The sequence below is a fragment of the Macadamia integrifolia genome, chromosome 8 (assembly GCF_013358625.1).
Source record: "Macadamia integrifolia cultivar HAES 741 chromosome 8, SCU_Mint_v3, whole genome shotgun sequence".
NCBI lineage: Eukaryota > Viridiplantae > Streptophyta > Magnoliopsida > Proteales > Proteaceae > Macadamia > Macadamia integrifolia.
In genome coordinates this window covers 30,501,758-30,521,797 of record NC_056564.1, presented here as the reverse complement: position 1 = coordinate 30,521,797, position 20,040 = coordinate 30,501,758, and the positions used below count along the sequence as shown (strand labels likewise).

The following is a 20,040-nucleotide window of genomic DNA, read 5'->3' as shown; positions in this document are numbered from 1 at the left end:
AAATCCATTCCCTTTAAAACGAAAAAATCCGACAATATCTTGGCCATTATTTGGTGAGGATCCCTTTCCTAACAGAAAAGGAGAACATAGGGGTATCAATTCTGAGCTCGCACCGGTAGGCCCGACCGAGCCCGGCACATTTATGGCCTGACTTGGACCGGCTAGATTGTTAAACATGTCGGGCTTGAGCCCTACACGCTTATGAAACGAGCGTTCACGGTGCAGGTAGCTAGCCCGTCAGGCGCCTGACCAAACCAACCGACTATAGGCCCGACCGGAATCGACTCATTGTAGCCCTAGTCCGACCCCCCTTATTAAAAACAGCCATAATCTCATATCAGTTCTATTCTTTATTAAAGATTTGGGTCACCTTCTACTATGATTAATTTTTGCATAAAACTATAGTGATTTAATGTTCAAATTGAAGAATTATGGGCCTTCAACCCACTCAAGAAAAGGATTTTAAGGTAAGCACATTTAGAGCCCGTTTGAGCCCCTTTAGACTTAAATAGGTCCGTAGCCCGGTTAAGGCCTGTTTAAGGTAGCCCAATTAAAGCTTGACATCGACCGTCCCGATTATAAACCATACCATGCCTTCCAAAGCTAGACTCGTTTACTTAAAACAAGCGTTCACAGTGCAATGTTTCCAAGTGGTCATGCCAGGCTAGGTCCGACCAAGACTGGCCCTGCCCGACGCGACTGGTTGACACCCCTAGGAGAACGAGCACCCAAAGAAAAGGTGGTCAATATCTTCCACACTTTCCAACAGAGACTGCAAAGAGGAGAAATGTAGATTTGGCGATGGAGTAAGAAATACTATGTTGGAGGCAGTTGGAGAGAGCATTCCAAACGATGAAGCCATGACTAGGTATGTGGGACTTGAACCAGGCAATCTTTCGTTGGGGAGGAAGAGGTACCCGAGGCCAGATAAAGTCCCAAGCAGCTTCGGATGAGGAGAGGCTCGATGAATTTGGAGACCAAATAGTATTGTCACCGACTTGCCCCTACCAGTGGGTTTCTAGGGAACTTTGCCATGCATTACATATAGGAAACAAGAAGGGAGAAGAGGTTGTTTGGGGGGGGGGGGGGGGAATCATTATCCTAGATGATGTCAAAGACCATGGAATTCTTTGTGAGACCAGAATTGTAAATGGCTCTAGCAGTATTCTTGTGAAGGAGGACTCCAAAAGGGTGCCAATGATCTAGCCAAAGGGAGGTAGATACTCCATCATCAATGCGGGATGTAATAGCTCCAACAATAAGGGATCGAGTTGACAAAATTTTGCGCTAGACCCAAGAAGCATAAGACAAAACAGAAGTACTCCAAATAGAGTAAGACTGAAGTAGACCTAAATAAACTCAATCCACCCAGGTTCTTTTCTTCTTGGAAGCCATCTTCCAAATCAACTTAATCCCTGATACGTCTCAGCCCTAGAACTCCATTTTTAGGCGTTCAAAGTTGAGCCCAACTGATGGGGTGAAGGAAATTGGCAAATTCAGAGCCTTTCCAAAGGAAATGCCGACATGAGGGATTCGAAGGACCGGATAGTGGATTCGGGTAACCATATATACCTGACCAGATAGACCAGTAGATGTAAGATGATTGGAGAACATGCTTGATAAGGACCAACCGATCTGCATCTAAGAGAAGCTTGACCTTCCAAAGTTGGAGCTTCTTATGGATGAGATAAAGCATAGGGGTCCAATGATGAGCTGTTAGCCTTGTAGGAATCAAAGGGAAACCCAAATACTTGACTGGAAGGTTACCAGTAGAGAAACCTGTCTTGTCAACCAAAGTGGCCTTATCAACCTGTCTTGCCAAGAACAGAATGGATTTCTAAGGATTAATGTCAGCCTTGAGAGGCCTTAAAAAAACTGGAGGCAAGATATAATTGTCTTCAAGGACTCATGTTAGCTTTGGAGAAGATCATGAGGTCATCCACAAAGGCTAGGTGGGTGAGCATTGAGGCCTTGCATTTGGGAATGGGAGAGATATGCTGCTGATCCGTACAACCCGGAATGCTATGGGAGAGAACTTCCATTCCCAAGGAGAAGAGGTAAGGCGATAATAGGCAGCCCTAATGAATCTCAGCTGAAAATGAGAAGTAACCAGTCGGGCTACCATTAACCAAAACAGAGAAGCAAGGGGGAGGAGATGCAACTTCTGATCCAGTGGACAAACACAAGGGAAATCCCATCTTAGACATGACATCGGTAATAAAATCGCATTTTAGAGAGTTTGCCTTAGTGAATGAGTATGATGACTGGTCAGTTTGCGACTCCATAGTAATAATCCATGGCATTCATTCTTTTAAAGCAGAAAGATGACAGTCCTTGGCACCTCTAGCAGTTTGGTTGGTTGCAAGGAATGGCATTGATGGATTATAAGAATGACTCGATATCAATGACAGGCAATTTTTTGGAGTGTGGGCCTCTTAGGGCTTCCATAGTCTTCTTTACTCATTTGAATGTTATCTCTATCAAGGAATTGGAAATTTAGTAACTTCCCCATGTGCTTGCGCCAACCTATGGATGCCATATAGAATTCTAAATCTTATGTTGTTGAATTTTGCTTCTGTTTCTTGTTGGTGCAATCTAGGGATTATCTTTTAATCCAAGGCTTTCAAAAGGGAATGAAAAACTGGACTTAGATTACTTTATTCTACCTTGCAAAACTGGCATTGATTAGAAACAATTGATCTATGAATAGCAAACTCATTACTATGCGTGCTTGCTCAATGTTTTCAAAGTAAACTTGGTATCTGTTGTCCGCTTTGAAGACATTTTATCTCACTTGTGTGTTCACTCACTTTATGCAGGGATTGAAAGTTGGGAAGAAATTTCCAGAGAGTCCTAGTATAATGGGCCTTATGGTCCTTAAACTCATCCTTTTAAGTTATGAGGCAATTAGTTTTCACAAATCTAGTCAAACTTGAAATACCGCTATCTCATACTTCTTTTACTCGTTTTTTTGTTCCATTATTCTACAATTACAACAAACTCAACCTTATCCCAACTTAATGGGTCAGCTACATGGATACAAACAAAACAAATTACGGAAAACTAATTAAGAATGAAAAATGAAAGTAAGAGGAAAGAGTCACAACGCAACAAGTCAGGAGAATCTCAGCTAAATGGGGTCGTCTACATAGATCGTTACCCACCAATAAGCTTTGTTCGAGGTTATACTTGTTACAAGACTTAAACTATGCATGTTGTTCGTCACAACTTCTCTTATTGTCATTTTAGGCCTGCCATTAGCTCTATTAAATCGGAATCGTATCACTCCTCACTAGGGCACCCCAAGGTCTTCGTTGAACATGACCATACCACCTGAAATGACTTTCTCGGAGCTTGTCATTGATCGGGGCAACTCCCAAATCAGCTCTAATAAGTTCATTCCTTACTTTATCCTTCCTAGTTTTGCCGCATATCCATCCCAACGCCCTCATCTCTGCTACACATAGCTTCTCAATATGACACTTCTTAATTGCTCAACATTCTTCCCCATGCATTATAGCCTACAACTGTCCTATAGAACTTTTCTTTAAGCTTTAAAGGAATAAATCAGTCACACACTACTCCAGTCATGCCTCTTCACTTCATCCATCCCACTTTAATTCTCTTTGAAACATCTTCCTCTACGTCACATTCTTTATTTATAGTTGATCCCATATATTTAAAAGTCATTTTGCGATATCTTTCTTTCCTCTCACCAAGTTCAAATTGCACATTATATGCTTTGTCTTTGTTCTACTAATCTTAAAGCCTTTTGTTTCCAAGGTTGATCTCTATATTTCATGCTCTAACTTAGCATTAACCCTTGCTTTCATCTCATCCACCAAAATAGTATCACCGGCAAAGAGCATACACCGCAAGACCTCATCTTGAATACTTTTGGTTAGGTCATCCATGGTAAGTGCAAATAGATAAAGTCTTAAGGCTGATACCTGATGTAATCCAATCGTAATTGGGAATTCCTTGCCTTAACCTCCCACAGATCTCATGCTAGTCACCACACCCTCATACATATCTTTAATTGCATATTTGCATCCACGTATTTACTCGACACTCCTGTTTTCACTAGAACATGCCGGATTAAATCTCTAGGGACTCTATTATAAGCTTTTTCCAGGTCTATAAAGATGATATGGAGATCCTTCTTGTTGTCTCTATATCTTTCCATGGGGCCTTCTCAATAAGTAGATATCTTATGTCATGGATCTACCTGTTATAAAGCTAAAATGGTTCACCGAGATATGAGTCTCTCTTCTTAGATGGGCTTCAGTAACCTTTTTGTTCCATTTTTTTTAAAATGGCGTACTCGGTGCATGAGGCTTCCGCATGTGCAAGGTCCGGGAGAGCAAGAACTATGCAGCCTCACCCCGAGAATGTCGAGAGGCTGTTTTGACCGCTTGACCACGAGGTCGCAACATTCGTATCTTTACCTTTTCGTCCCATTTTTCTATTCATCTTAAATAGCTTTTGGTGCTTGGTATATTGCTCTGAAACTTTCATGAAGAGTGGCAAAGGACCAATGGAATTGCATGGGAAAGGTCATGTAATATTCTATTTGCAAGTTAAATGTTTACACAAGCAATGTCCATTGTGTATCTAAGTATCTATTTATCGCATTTTGATTTGTTTGTTTGCTTAATTTCAGGGTGACAACACAGATGGTTTATTTGCAGAACACTTACTCTTGATAGATGTATTGACTTGATTATAGTATTGGACAGATATTGTACTTATATCGTACACTGTATGGTCATATTATACTTAAGGGAAAAGGGTTGTGTGCCCAGCCTTTGTTACTTTCTCTCCCTCCACTTTGGAAATGACCCCCATGCCCCATGCCCCTTCCATCTTAGCCCCCTCCCCCAATTGGTTGAGCCGCTAGCTCCAAGAAAGCTATCGGCATGCCCAACCCTGTCCCTATACTTGAATATTCTAGTAAAATATATTTTTGAATTGTTGTCCACATGGTATTTGGCATGGTATCTACAACCTATTCAAGTTTATTTATGCAGGTAGGAAATTGAATGTTCATTTGTATTTGATTATGTTTTCTGGTCTGACTTGTTGGAAAAAAATTTCAGTGAAATTGGCATGTAAGAATATTTCGATCCTCACACTTTTGTAAGCTAAGCTTTTGGAATAATATCCTCTATATATTTGCATGGAGTGTGAATGGCTTTATCATTATTCTTACTATATTCTTTTGGGCACAGAGAGACACTATCATAGAGATTTTCTACGAGAAGCACTTGGATCAGTTAATTGATGTTATAACATCATCATGCCCTCCGAAAGGTGGTACTTGTTCAGTTGTCAAATCGGCTGGCTCTGGTGGGAGGACTGGAAATCAGGCTGTGACAAAGCCTGAAATTTTGCTCAACATCTGTGATCTGCTTTGTTTTTGTGTGCTTCACCATCCTTACAGGATAAAGTAATTATATTTCTCATGCTAATTTTTCCTGTTTTAAGTTATTTGTTTTTCTCCTCCTCATCATGTAACCTGATGTTTTATCTTCTCCGCCCCCGACACCCCTTTTTTGTGTGTAGGTGCAATTTTCTCGTCAATAATGTGATAGAAAAAGTCTTGTTTCTAACTCATAGAAGGGAAAGATACTTAGTAGTTGCTGCTGTTCGTTTTCTGCGGACTATTATTTCCCGAAATGTGAGTGATTTAGTTTTGTCCTTTTAAGGAGTTTCTTTATTGTTAAGTTCATTTATAATATTGCACTAAGATTTCTGTATGGTGTGATGCTACTTTAACAGGAATGGTTGGTTTGTATGGGTCCTTGAATCTAATTCCCCTGAATATACATTACTTAGCCCATAGTTGTCAAGGCGGTTTGCCTAGGGCCTAGGCAACAATCGTCTTATTGCACTACATGTCGCCTTGTGTTTTGGCACTTATTTATACCAAATATCATTTATTTAAGATATTATTCATAAATAAGCAATTACCCCCTATTTGAATCTAATAAAAATAGTTTGAAAATCAAATTCCAAAAAGATAAAAAGTCAACCCCCCAGTCTAAAAACAAAAACTGGATTTTTTTATTTTTTTTATTTTTTTTTGTTATAGGGGCGATTTTCAACTTTTAAGTGCTGGGTGTTTTATCAATTATAAAAGTTTTATATATCTTATCATGTTAAAACATTACTAAAAACCAAAAGTCTGGTAAAATAATCTTTTGTTTTGACATCCATAAAATTATTTTCATTCAAATGATTTTAACGGCATTCGCGTACTTTAAAATAAGTTTGACTAGATAATTTTGTCATTACAACTCAAATTTAAATAATCTGACTTGTTGGAAAGCTGGTTTTGTATTATACTTAATACAAAAAGTCTCATGTAAAAATAAAATCATTTGACCAATCAAACTTGTTATAGAACAAGAGAATTTCTCTAAATGTTGATTTGTTATGATTTGATATGGCTTAATGTTGATTTTTTATAATACAAGGTATATGTAGCTTACTACATAATGTTAGAAAAGATTGAAAATAAAAAATAACACTTGGTCGCCTTGTTCGCCTTCTAACCTAAGTGCTTAGACAGTCCTCCAACGCCTTGGTTCACCTTGGCTTGGTGCCAACTATGCCTTAGACCTTTGTCATGCATGGTCAATCATTTAAGTATGGTTGACATTACGGCTTCAAACTAAGTTCGAGAATCCAGTGGCTTTCCTCTGTGGCATTCATTCCTTTTCTATCAGTTATACTTAGCTAGTCAGCATGAGATCTCAAGCAAAAGGTGTTTCAACTGTTTGTCTTCGAAAAAGAGTCATCAAGAAAGGTCATTCATATGTTGCAGTTATCTAGTGAAATTGCGATGTTCTCTTTGATTAGTAGAGGTGCTTATTGATATGGAATGGGAAGATAGATAATGAAGGATAGGTAAGCAAATTGAAATTTGAAATTGTATTATGTCAAAAGATTTCTATCATGAAACATCGATAGATAATGAAAGATAGGTAAGCAAATTGAAATAACATCATGTGAAAATATTTCTATTATTCAAGATCTTTGAATGATTTTGGGCCAAAGTTCTAGACTGGCACGTTTGGAGAGGTTTTCCTGATGGATACTTATTTGTGCCATTTCGCTACTTTGTCTGGCCACTTGGCCAACTCCAATTGGGCTGAAATGTCACATGTTCTAGGGATCCTGGGTTTAGTTGTAGAACCAGGTGCCTCTCTAGAGAACCTTTTCAAATGTGCCTGTGGTTGTGTAAAATATTCTTTCATTTTCAGAGGTAAGACTTTGCATAGGGAGTAGGAGAGAGTTACCAGAACTCGAAGAAAGATGAGATGGAATGAGTGACCTCAGGGCTCAAAGTCGGTCGGGTTGGGAGGAAGAGAGGGGTGTGGAGTGTGGCTGATGCAGTTGCTTGATTCAATCAAAAAACAACTTAGCCTTCTCCCAACTAATTGGGGTTGGCTACATGGATCCGTGAGAGTAAAATATTGATAAAAATGTAAAAATAAAGGAACACAACACCACCTCAGAAAAAATGCCACCTAAATGGGGTTGGCTGCATGGATCTGTGCGAGTAAAATATTGATAAAAATGTAACAAAGAAAGAACACAGCACCACCTCAGAAAAATCCGACCTAATAGGGTCGGCTACATGGATCATTGCAATCCAAACAGCTCTATTCGAAGTCATACTAGAGTCAAGACCTAAACTCTACATGTCTTTCCACAATACTTCTCCTATGGCTATTTTAGGCCAGCCCCTAGTTCTTTTAGATCATTCCATCTGAATCTGACCACTCCTCCTTACTAGTGCAGCCCAAGGCCTCCATTGAATATGGCCATACCACCTCAAACAAATTTCTCGGAGATTGTCCTGAATCGTGGCAACTCCGGAATCAGCTCTAATATGGTCATTGCTTACTGATCCTTCCTAGTTTTGTTGCACATCCATCTCAACATCCTCATTTTTGCTACACGTAGTTTATCTATATTGCGCTTATTAACTACATTTTACCCCATTCATCAAAGCTGATCTTACAATTGTCCTATAGTAGTTGCTTGGTTCACTTGTGTTAGTTAGAGGTTACTTTTATAATTTCCTGCTTTTTATTTTATTCTATTCACTTTGATAGAGTTGTAGAGTTTGATTCAAACTCTACTGCAGTCAGGGTTTGAGTAGGTTTAGTTTATGTTACAAGTCTTTAAATATACATGTAATACATCAGAATATTCACAGTGGAATGGAATGGAATATTGGAATCGTGATTGTCTGTAAGCTTGAGCTGTTATCTTCTGTGACTAGATGGTTATCCTCACTTCTAGGTTCATCTTCTACTTCGTATTTTTCACTCCAGGTGTGATTTCTAATATTAAATCTCGGTTAATTCTGTTATTATTCCTCCTCTATTCTTTTCCCTTGTTTATTCCTGTTACCCTATTTTCTTGCAGCTGTTAGACCTCAGATTTTGGGGTTTAGTTTGTCTTCCTAAGATGACCCAAATCCTGGTTTTTCATCCTGGACAAGCCTTACTGCTGTAAGATTGAAACATGCAACCATGGCTGCTGCAAGAACTTCCACCTGGTTCTGTTTCTAAGATTTTTACTTCATTCTCTCTGGTTGTTGATTTCTGAGTTGGTTGGTTGGAATAACGAAGGTGGTGGGTTGGTTAGTTACTTCCAAATTTCCAGTCGGATTGATTTTTTTACGGAGGCCTAAAAGAGACTTGAGGACACCCTAATTAGGGGATCGATCAGATTCAGATTGAAGTAGCTAAAAGAACTAGGGCTGGCCTAAAATGACTGTAGGTAAAGTGGTGAGGAATGACGTGCATAGTCTCAGTCTTATCCCAAGTATGACCTTGGATAGAGCCTATTGGAGGGCAAGGATCCATGTAGCCAACCCCATTTAGGTGAGATTCTTTTGACTTGTTGGGCTAGGCCTCTTTCCTCTTACTCTCATCTTTCCTTTCCCGTCTCTCATTTTTTCATCTCTTCCTTCGCCCTTTTTTGTTTGGACCTTTTTTTTTTCCCTTATATTAAGGATCCAGGTTACCCCATCCCATTAAGTTGTGATAAGGCTAAGTTCGTTGTTGTTGTTATTGATTTTTTTACGTACTTGGCACTGCTTCCCTATCCAACCTGTAGTGCGAGAGCGATTAAGCCTCTAATGTTGTGAGGGAAGGGGCCAGCCTCATATTGATGACATTAGGCTTCCTATCCCATCAAGGAAGGCAATCAATCATAATCTTTATAGAATATACGTGCATTATTCCTTAGTGCTTTCCCTTATATGGATCTCCTTAGATGAATCCAAGACATAAATAGCTGTTTTTGTTTGTTTGTTTTACAATTGGTAACCAAGGTTTAAGATCTCGCTCCGGGCCCCCATCTCACTGATCCAAAAAAAAAAAAAGAGATCTCGCCGAGATCATGTATTTTTTCCCAATTGACTTGGTGGTTGGTCTCAGTGGTCATATGGTCTTTGAGCCCCTGAAACTTGGTATTTATCATATTTTAGGCCTTTTAAACACAATGGAAACAAAAGTTCTTTGAAAAATCAAATCTAAGATGGTACTTTGACTTCGTACCCTATGTAAATAGTCTCTGACTCTTCGGACCCTATGCCAGTATGTTATATTCCACAATCCATGTTCCACAATCAACACACGTTACAACATAATCATAAGAATTTAAAAGGCATCATAGATAATTACTTAATTATTTAACAATTAACATTGATGACTGATGAGTCACATTCACATACGGTGAAAATTAAAGTAACTCCAAATGTGGATGATGAGATAATATTCTCTACTCTTTAAGCTTCAATAAGTGTAGCAATGGATATCCTCAAGCAAAAACACCAAAATCCTTGCTCCTTAGTGTTTTTTCTTCAAAAAAGTAGAGAGAGAGGTGAGATATAGGTGAGTTGGCGAGATATAAGTGAGATCTCGAGATCTCAAGATCTCGGTCGAGTTTTTGTATAATTATAACTCGCCATACATCTCGTCTCGCCTTTTCGAAAAAAGAGAGAGATTAGTGAGATCTTGCCAAGATCGAGATATTAAACCATGTAGGTAACTGGACCACATATGGAAACTGTTAATAGGGGTTTCTGATGATCCAGACAAAACTGGCCTAATGCAGGGTTTTTGTTTAACAAGGGCTGGTATTAGTAGTTTATTTATTTATTTGTCATTTAAGTTATTGTTAGCGTGTTGTGGGCAGAGAATGGAGTTTGTTTCAAACTCTACCATCGTTGTAGAGTACTAGAGTTTGACTAGATTTCTTTATTTTATTTTTTTCCCTTTCCTTTATATTTATATGTAACCTACGAAGGGGAGATTGGAATCGATTTTTGAATGAAAAGTTGATGTAGTTGGAACACCAAAATTGGTTCACAACTGTCCAGTCTGTAGTTCCTTTTTTTTAAGCTGTCAACCAGCATGTGTAGGAGATAATTTCGCAGATTTGTCCAGCACTCTATGTGAAGCTGTTGACCAGATTTATTTCCCAGAATTTATAAGATCTGGTGGGTAAAGTGGGTTCCAGCCGAGAGCTTTTTTGGCTGAAATACTTCTTGAGAGATTTGTCAAGAAAAATAGTGTACTGCAGGTGATTACAACATTCCAAGTTATGTGAAATCATACACATACACATGTATTTGAGGTTTGTTGTTTGTGAAGAGACAGTGGAATGCAGGGTGGATGATTTTGCTCGGAAAGATTGGTCATGTGATAATGTTGGATTGTATGTCATAGAAAAACACTGTTACCATGATAAGTTTCAACTTTAATAGATAACCAAATGACTAGTTGCATAATTGACCACTTGCACTGAATCATGGGTGCAAGAATGTGTGAAAAACCCCAAGGGGTAGCTCAGTTGGCGAAGACCAACTCCTCACAATAAAGAGGTCAAGAGTTCTACTCTCTTTGGCCTAACTATTAAAAGTAAATAAATAAATTAAATAAAAAAGTATGAAAAAGAAAGATTTGTGAGAGACACATTTTTGGTGTGTTAATGAACAATGATCTGGCCTTCCATCTCCAGCTCGAGACTTCCAACTGTGAAGTAATTTGGTTTTTCTCTTTCCTCCTTTTCCCTTGGGGAGGGTGGGGGTAGAGGAGAGCCTGAAGAGGCTGTTTTCCGTTGATATGGTAATTTAATGAACGACCAATTTATCATCCTTGTTAGGAATGATCTGGAGAATCCAGTAAGCGATCCAGATCGGTTTTGGTCCACAAAGAAAATCTATGTGCATTCATTAATGTGATTCGGAATGCTAATGTAGATCTCTTTGCACTTTATTTATTTATTTTTTGTTTCAGTCAACATTTATTATGAAAATTGTGTTTTGAGGGTATGTAATCACGTCATGAGCTCACTGATTTGCAGGATGATCATCTGCTGCGTCACATTGTCAAGAATAACCTTCTAAAACCAATTGTTGAGGCATTTGTTGCCAACGGTAATCGTTATAATCTGCTGAACTCTGCAGTTCTAGAATTTTTCGAGTATATCCGGAAGGTGCTAATCTCTGTTATACCTCACTTCTCCTGAGTTATGAGTAGATTTGCAAGCTTTCCATTCTAAGCTTTATTTCCCCTGCAGGAAAACCTTAAAACCATAATTACATATGTAGTAAATAATTTCTGGAATCAGTTGGTCAAATTTGAGCATTTAGCATCCATTCAAGCGCTGAAAGTTAAATATGAGCAGGTCTCTCTCTCTCTCTCTCTCTCTCTCTCTCTCTCTCTCTTTGGTTTTGGTGAAAGGGTCATTTGACGGTAAGCTTTATTTCTAATGTTGCTTGTATCAGTCCATAGAAGCCTGTGAAACAAGAAGCTCTGTTAATGTTGCGGATCCAAGAAAGCGAAATGATGAACGGGCACTTTACTTCAATGAAGACAGGTCTATACTTTGTTGAGGGTTATGTGAGAATGCAATGGCTTTTAATTTAAATCTTTTGGTTCCTGAATTGTTGGTATTTATATGATCAGTGATGAAGATGATACTGCATCTGCACGCACTTCACATACCAATGACCAACAAGCTCAACCTGTCTTACCCAATGGTTCCAGCTTCAGCGACCCATCTTTAAGGTGATATTTCATTTAAGTCGAGTATATGAAATTATCTCAATAATGTTGTGTTACTAATATCTTATTCTTAATTATATAGACCCGGAACTGGTGGGCTGGTTGACTATGAAGATGATGACGATGATGAAGACTACAATCCACCACCTAAACCAGATACCTCTGGTGTGGACAATGGGACAGGAGACTCCCCACTTGAGCCAAAACGCAAGCCACCACCTAAAGAAGAGGAGCTTGAGCTAACGAAGAAGCAGAGGTTGGATAAAAACTCAAAAGATGGTGATGTATCTGCCAGGACCTCAACACCTAGCCATGCAGCATCACCGTGCAAGAAAGTGACCAGCACCACACGTATTATTACTCACGCCCCAGATAGTAAAAGCAGTTCTGATCAAGAGAACCATAGTGAGAAGGAACCTGCAGCACCAAGAAGCTGTTCCAATTGTGTGCCCAATGCCTCAGGCACTAGACAGTCAAGTGGAGATGACTGCCCATTGATAGCGCCTAATGGTAACAACTCATCGGAGATAGCGGTAAATGGCACTAATGTGACTGGTTCAGAACCATATTCAGTACGATGACGTAGATGTTCCACTCATTATTTTATTTTCTTTCCAAGCCAAGGAAGTGAAAAATGGCAATCAGGCAGTTGGGTTGGTTCCCATCTCTTCCAAAATGAACAGAATACATGAAGAAGAAATTTGCCAACAGGGTTGGCTTGAGTTTCTGATTCTCCATTGGCAGAGGAAGAGGCACAATGTACTGCCAGTAAGAGCGGCGAAGCCTGAAGTCAGGTGATGAGGTCTGGTCTTCCCCTTGTTTGCTTTGCCTTTGGAGGTTGGGAAAACGTTGTTGTTGCTTTGTATAACATTCATCAGCCGTTAATAGTTTTTTCCTTATCTTTATCAATTTCTATCTATTGTTCCTTATAGAAGGGCTCTAATAATTGTGGTTGCCCTTCATGTATTTCCTTTTTTTTTTTTTTTTTTTGTTATCCAATTTTTGTTGGTGTCTGGGATTACTTTAGGTTGTTTTTTTTTTTTTTCTTTAATTTCCCTTTTGCTTTCATAGAAAGAATAGTTTTGGCGCTTCTTTTTTTTTTTTTTTGGGCGGTGGGGGGGTGGTGGGGGCGGTGTTGGATTTGATTTCAGCAAGAATAATTAATGAGGATCAAATCTCCTCCGGAAAATCAGTGTAATACCATCTTTAGACAATAGTGCTATTGTACATTAGATTTTGGTTGGCGGGATATAAAGGTGCATCTGTTTACAAAAGCTTTGTATAATTTGCAATTGTATTTAATTTAAGCTCTAGTTTGTTTCATCTACAATCATGTTCTTAACGGATTCACCCCGATTCGGCTGGATCAGATTAGTGGTGTAACTGCATAAGTATGGAAGTATGGCCTTGTCAGCCTGAACCTCCCTTGAGCCTGAACAAGACCTGGGCTGAGATACTTTGACCTTGAAGGGGTATTTGGGTTAGGCCAGGCCTGGGTTGAGGTCTGGGGTTGAGCTTGACAATGTTTTAAGTGATATTATAAAGTATGAGCAAGAGACTGCTACCTTGTCGGTGGAAAACAAGAAGGTAGCAGCTTAACGGTTCTCCGCCGGTCTTTGCCACAGATCTCCAGAGACGATGTTTTTCCACCTTGGTGTAGGTACATGTCAGCACACAGGCCAATTAGGGGGCATGCAGAAGCAACTTCAGTGTAGGGATAGTGTAGTCTTTCTGCACTTGCGGTTAGGTGTATACCTACATCAGTGGTTAGCCAAATTTTTTTTTGGGCGGAACCCCTAAATGGCTGTAATTCCAAATCATTCTATATATTTGAATAATGATAACAAAAATTCCTTTTTTAGGTTTGAAATTTTTCAATTCTCGTTTCAATTTCCCTTGCAGTCAAAGGGGACCAAAAGAGGTAATCTTAGGGGTTTATGGCTATTAGGTCACGTTTTTGTTTAAAGAATCTATCACTCTTCTACAATGCTGGCAACAGTAAGGGGGAAAAAAATAGGAGAAAAAAACCTTGTCTGTTTTTGGAAAATGAACTATAAAATCAGAATTGGATAATCTTTTATTTGATCATAAACAGTCTGTTCTGATCTGATAAATAATTGGGGAAAATTTCAAAATTACCCACTTTTGGGTTTCCCTCAACAAAATTATCCATTCTATGTTCAAGTTAACCAAATTGCCCAAAATAAAGATGCCTATTACAAAATTACCCAAAACAGTGTTGTTTCTATGCTTTTTGACAATTTTGCCCCCTCTCTATCCTTAGTCCCCACTCCTCACTACTTTTCCTCTCTCATCTCCGGTTGCTGTGGATGATGCCAACGACGACGATCTCTCCCTTCTCCAACTATTGTGGACGACGCCAATGATGACGTGATGGCGGGGGTGAGCTGATCTCCCTCATTGTCCTCCCAATCGTGGTCATCTCTAGAAATAAAGTATGATTCAATGAGCTCAAATCCAACAATGGTCCTCAAGAGTACAACAATCTGCCCAGTTTTCAAGTTCTATGTGAGGACAGTAAAATTAATAAACAAAGTCCTTTGGGTTGCAGCATGCTACTAGTTGCCCAACCTTTGGATCAATGGAAAATCCTAACAACGACCACAAAAGCAATTCCGTTAGGCTGAGAGAAAACGAGTTTTGATTGCTCATTGTGTTCCCGCTTGCAGAAATCCAATAGTTTTTAGGATTTTTTTTTTTTTTTTTTTTTTACTTTACTTTCTTGCTCATAAGAGTGGATGGACCACGAAGAAAACCTCAATTCTTGGATTTCTTTGTGAATTGTATCATTGTGTGTTAGGTTTATGCAAGAATTGCTTAGTTTTTATGATTAGGGTTTCTGCAATTCAGTGAAATCGTTCCGTCTGATAAAAAAAAAACAAAACCAAAAACAAATACATCATCTCTGTTTCAGCTCTTCCTTCTCTTTGTGTATAAAGATGTCGAAAACTCTCTAAGTATTGAGTGCTCTGTTACAATATGAGCTGTTTGGGGAGTTGCAGGGAAGAGAGGGGCGGGTGGGTGTCCATCTCCATTGTCCCTACCTATTGCCTCCCCCACCTCCTCTTCCAGGTCCTCTTCGTCTTATTCCCCACCTCCTCCTCCTTGAAGCGAAGTGTAGGGAAACATGGAAATAAAACCAATGCATTGGCTTAACAGGGGAAGGGAGAAATGGAAATAAAATGTCGAAATAGTTTTTGATTTATCTAAAGGTGGGGCGGGAGGGTAGCAAGGGGCCAGAATGGTTGTAGGAGGTGTGAGTATCCTCGTCATCAAACCCATTGGATGCCCTCACTTTCCATGGTGAGGCTTGCCGTTGGACCAGTCGTGATGTTGACGATGACCTCCTAACGTAGAAAAGGGAGGAGGTTTTGACTGATCTGGAAGCTGGGTGGGGGATCGCAAGGGGCAGACATGGTGATCAGAGAAGGGGTGAAGGACAAAATTTCACTTCACTTGTCCTCAATCTCTCGCACTTGTTCAGACTCTGCTTCAACTTTCGAAAAGGAGTACTGCTTGTGATCACCGGAGATGGAAGTGAGGGGTAAAAGTGTAAGAAAAACATATGTTATGAGGGAGAGACACTATTTTGTGTATTTTTGTAAACTAAAACCTATTTTTGTGTATTTTTGTTAACTTAAACCTAATATGGTTATTTGAAACCTAAAAGTGGGTAATAATGCAGTTTTCCCATAATAGTTTTGATTACATTTTGACACCTTTACCATTCCTCTTGGCAAGACACACTTAGTTCCTTATGCACTCGTTTGATATTTTCTTTTCTTGTCGTATCTGAGCTTAGAGGGCGCCCGCTAGTGTAGAGGATTAATATGGAAAACAAATGTTACCTGATCGTGTTCCCCTATACCAAGTGCTGTAAAATGACGTATCCACCCCTTGGATTGATAGTTGATAACTTGATACCCATGCATGTCCCCCATAATCCCACTGGCCCAGGTGCTGGGTGGAGGCCAACTATCAGGTAACGTTCTAGAGTTTATATCCTGGTGTCGACACGTGGGAATTCGAGGCCAGGGGGTCGCCGCGAGTTCTGCCCTCTCATTCCAAACGCCAACACAGCAGACGGTGCGAGTGGACGTGTCCTCTGCCCGACTCATCCCAAGAGCTATTCTTTGGTGAGGAGATCCCTTCATCTCTCTCTCTCTCCTTCGTCGTCGCCTTCTTTCGACTCTTTCACCCTTTCCTTCAGGTTTCTTCCTTCACTGAAGTTCTCTCTTTGCAAACCCAACTCAACAGTCACAAAGAACCTTTTTTTCTCTCTCATTTTCATCTCCCCCGTTCCTATCTGTGTTTCTTTCTTTCCTTCTTTCATTGAGAAGTTGAGGATAACAAAGAAATATAAAAGATGAGTAGTAGTAACTTGGAGACTCGATCTCTGCTGGATGAAATCCGAAGCTTCGATAATGGCTACTTATTTGATCTCGGCCATCCCCTCCTCAACCGCATCACCAATAGCTTTGTTAAAGCCGCTGGGGTATACTAACCTATTACAACATTTGATCTCTCTCTCTCTCTCTCTCTCTCTCTGTTGCTTGAGGTTAAGATCTGGAATATGTAATTGTGGTTTCAGATTGGAGCAGTTCAGGCGATCTCTCGCGATGCTTATTTCATCGCCATTGAAAGTATGCAACTCTAATTTGATGGATGGATGGATTTCTAATTAATTTAACGGGATTGAATTTTTATCCCGTTAATAAGATGTGGAATTGGATTTGCAGGCGCGGGAATTGTTACTACCGGGATTCCAGATCTCCCTGGTACCAAGAAGCAACGGTTCCCAGACATCAGCGGTAATGCTATAATTTGATTTCCTCTTATTTCTACTATTGGGTTAAAAGATTCTTTGTTTTGCAGGAGAAAGTAGCAGCAGATCTCTTGAAGCAATGGTATGAGTATGATTGAAATCTGGAACTTTCTTGTGTTTGACAAAGCAAGCATTCATGTTTAATTTTTAGCTTCTCTTCTTTCTCTCAGGTAAAAAATACTGGCAAAGAGTCTTTGCAGTGGGGTAAGCCTAGCCAATTCAACTTCTTTTTGTTGTTCTCTCTTCCCCTCGGTTTATTGGTCTACTCTTTTTCCTTTCATCTCTTCATTGAAAGGATTTTCTAGCTCCCACCTGTGATTCGGTTGGTTTCGATTCGGTTTACATTTTTAAAGGTGCAAATCAATACTGAATCAGAAACGGATCAGTCAAAATTAGAATTGTTTTGCATTTGGTCTGGTTTATCAGTTTCTATTGTTAGGGAAATTAACCAGAGAATCTCGTGCTTAGAACTAGGGTTGTCAATTTTGAGTCCGCTCCGGTAGGCCCGATTGAGCTTGACACATTTATGGCCCGACTTGGGTTGACTCGTTTGATAAATGTGTCGTTCACAGTGCAGGTAGCTAGCCCGTCTGGTGCCCAATTGAACTATTTTACCACTACTAGTAAGAAACTAATTAAATTTTTTTTCCCTTTGATTTGTAATAGAATTTAATTTAATTAAGCTTTATTTTGTAAGTTGTAATAGTCATAATGTCTTCTTTTTTAAAAAAAATAACAATCATAATCTCATATCACTTCTCTTCTTTATTAAATATATATGTCACATATTTCTGGGCATCCAACCCAATTAAGAATATAATTTTAATGTAGGCACATTTAAAGCCCGTTTAAAGGTTCGTAGCCCGATTAAACCCCAGTTAAGGCTCATTTAAGGAAGTTTGATTAAAGTTCGACACTTACCGACCTGATTATAAATCATACCATGCCCTCAAGCTAGGCACGTTCACTTAAACGAACGTTCACGGTGCAAAGTTTCCAAGTGATCAAGCCTGACTAGGTCCGGTCGATTGACACCCCTACTTAGAACACTCACGAACCTTTCGGTGAAAGGTGCTCTAGGGTCTTCTGTAGTCTCCCACTTGGATCTCTCATGTAGTGGTGATCGTAGGGATCATAGAGACTATAAATATTAGTCTCTCAATCCTAAGTCATAATTACTCCCACAATAGGTGAGTTGAGGCTATGGCCCAATGGGTCACCCATATTGGTGTGGCTCAAAACTCAACATCTATATGGTTTACGTACATATGGTTTGTAATGCCAGTTTTGGAATACCGTTTGCGATTTCAATTTTTAAGGTGTCTAATTTCAGTTCACATTTGATTTCAATCTTTAATTTGACTTTTTTTTTTTTTTCACCCAATTTGAGAGCATGAACATATAGCTTTAGGTTTTCAATATGTATATATTCTATCATAAAAAGCCACCTTCGAAATACAATCCCATATATACACACAAAACCAGCATTTGCTTGAACACAAGGCAATTCGGAAAGAGAACTTAAATCATAATCGAGTTACTTCTCTCCGACCTGGATCTGGTTCGGTTCGATCGTAAACTGTTGGTTCTGGTTATGGTTACAGGATTAGCAGCTGGAATGTACTCGGGCCTAACATATGGCCTCAAGGAGGCTCGAGGGGCTCACGATTGGGAGTGTTCCATCTTCCATTACCTCCTCCTTGGTTGTTAATCAGTCTTGTTGCAATTGTGGAGATGACTAACCCCTAGTCTTTTTTGTTCCAGAAGAACAGTGCAGTTGCAGGTGCAATTACTGGTGCGGCATTGGCATTCACCTCGGAGGATCGTTCGCATGAGCAGATAGTTCAATTTGCCATTACAGGAGCTGCAATCTCTACGGCTGCTAATCTTTTCAAAGGGATATTCTAGATTGGTAGTGAAAGGAGATGGGAAGTTAGAAGCTGTGATCTAAGAAACAGATGAGAAGCTAGGTGCAGTGCTTCAGGCCTTGAGCTTCTGTTTTCTACTCTCTGTGTTTTTTTTCCCCTCCCTTCTTGCAGAGAGTCTGAGAACTTGATTTGCATTTTACTCATTTATGTTGAGGTGTAAAAAAAGAGTTTTAGAGGTATAAACCACATAGGTGATGTGAAAGTTGGATGTGTTTAATATGCCTTTGGATCATTTCCACCTAATTTTTTATGTTTTTGGGTTGGGAGACTTGGTCCTCATGAAAAGGTATACTCTCAACTCAAATTGGAAATGGATGGGTGGCAGTGTACAGATGTTCAAAGGTGCACCAACTAGAGCCAATGAGGACGAACTATACATATCACATGGCAAAAATGGATTTTGTTTTAACCATTTTTTTTTGGATACCACATGTTCTGGCCATATATTTGGTGCTTCTACTTAATATATCGGTCTTTTTTTAGATGAAAATTTAACTTGGTATTAGACTATTTTGTTATGGGTTTTGATTGTATCTCAGTGTCTTTTTTTCTGTCTTTTGAAATGAAAATTCAACACGGTATTGGATGAGTATTTTGTTAAGGGCTTTGATTATATCTCGTGTCTTTTTTTCTTTGTTCACGTGCTTAACGATGGTTTAGTCATGTCCAAAGGAGGTCTTTGAATGCCCTTGTACGGAGGAGTGACCAGATGTAGATGTATGGAGCTAAAAGGGTTAAGGGCAGGCCAAAAATGACCATTGACGAGTTAATTAGAAGAGACATGCAAAAGTTAAGTTTTCACCCGAGTATGGCATCTAACAGGGCTATTTGGAAGGTTAGGATTCGAGTTTCCGATTGTTCATAAGTGGGATGCCCCAAAGTCGCTCTTTTTTTTTTTCAAATACCTGTGGATCTATGTAACCGACCCCATGTAGTTAGGATAAGGCTAAGCTTTGTTGTTGTTGTTGTTGTATATGCTTAACGATGTGACCAGTTATGTTAGATTTTAGGGAAATTTACATTTACCTCCCCTCGTGTTTGCCCTTATTATATCCACCCCCTCGTGTTTCGTTATTACAAATAAACCCATCCAACCAAACACTGTGTGTGAGGTGTTAGTTTTTGAAATTGAAATGACTTTTTTATCATTATTACATCTTTTTTTTTTTTT

The 20,040-nt window shown here is 39.3% G+C and overlaps 2 protein-coding genes across 3 annotated transcripts in view; both read left to right on the top strand.

Annotated features, from left to right (window-relative positions):
• Nucleotides 1–13,004, top strand: part of LOC122087275 (serine/threonine-protein phosphatase 4 regulatory subunit 3-like) — a 77,068-nt gene extending 64,064 nt beyond the window's left edge. The window contains exons 19-25 of the mRNA XM_042656354.1: nucleotides 5,232–5,449; nucleotides 5,566–5,680; nucleotides 11,392–11,523; nucleotides 11,608–11,715; nucleotides 11,816–11,907; nucleotides 11,997–12,098; nucleotides 12,178–13,004. Coding sequence (XP_042512288.1) covers nucleotides 5,232–5,449; nucleotides 5,566–5,680; nucleotides 11,392–11,523; nucleotides 11,608–11,715; nucleotides 11,816–11,907; nucleotides 11,997–12,098; nucleotides 12,178–12,676 — 1,266 coding nt within the window. The 3' untranslated portion in view covers nucleotides 12,677–13,004. The remainder of the gene's footprint in view (nucleotides 1–5,231; nucleotides 5,450–5,565; nucleotides 5,681–11,391; nucleotides 11,524–11,607; nucleotides 11,716–11,815; nucleotides 11,908–11,996; nucleotides 12,099–12,177) is intronic.
• Nucleotides 13,005–16,142: 3,138 nt separating this feature from the next.
• LOC122086204 (outer envelope pore protein 16-2, chloroplastic-like) lies at nucleotides 16,143–19,359 on the top strand. Of its 2 annotated transcripts, none has more exons than XM_042654937.1 (7): nucleotides 16,143–16,611; nucleotides 16,708–16,759; nucleotides 16,856–16,927; nucleotides 16,992–17,023; nucleotides 17,112–17,145; nucleotides 18,546–18,613; nucleotides 18,709–19,359. In XM_042654937.1, exons 1-7 carry the CDS (start codon nucleotides 16,483–16,485, stop codon nucleotides 18,847–18,849), a joined length of 528 nt encoding a protein of 175 aa, XP_042510871.1. In that variant the 5' UTR covers nucleotides 16,143–16,482; the 3' UTR covers nucleotides 18,850–19,359. The 2 variants fall into 2 exon arrangements, with proteins under 2 accessions (XP_042510871.1, XP_042510870.1); XM_042654936.1 differs by having other exon boundaries at nucleotides 16,148–16,611; nucleotides 18,706–19,359.
• Nucleotides 19,360–20,040: the final 681 nt, after the last annotated feature.

Coding starts and splice junctions, on each gene's coding strand:
- LOC122086204 (XM_042654936.1), top strand. CDS start 16,483: ATGAGTAGTAGTAACTTGGAGACTCGATCTCTGCTGGATGAAATCCGA. Junction 16,760..16,855: donor TTATTTCATCGCCATTGAAA/GTATGCAACTCT, acceptor TTGGATTTGCAG/GCGCGGGAATTGTTACTACC. Junction 16,928..16,991: donor ACGGTTCCCAGACATCAGCG/GTAATGCTATAA, acceptor TTTGTTTTGCAG/GAGAAAGTAGCAGCAGATCT.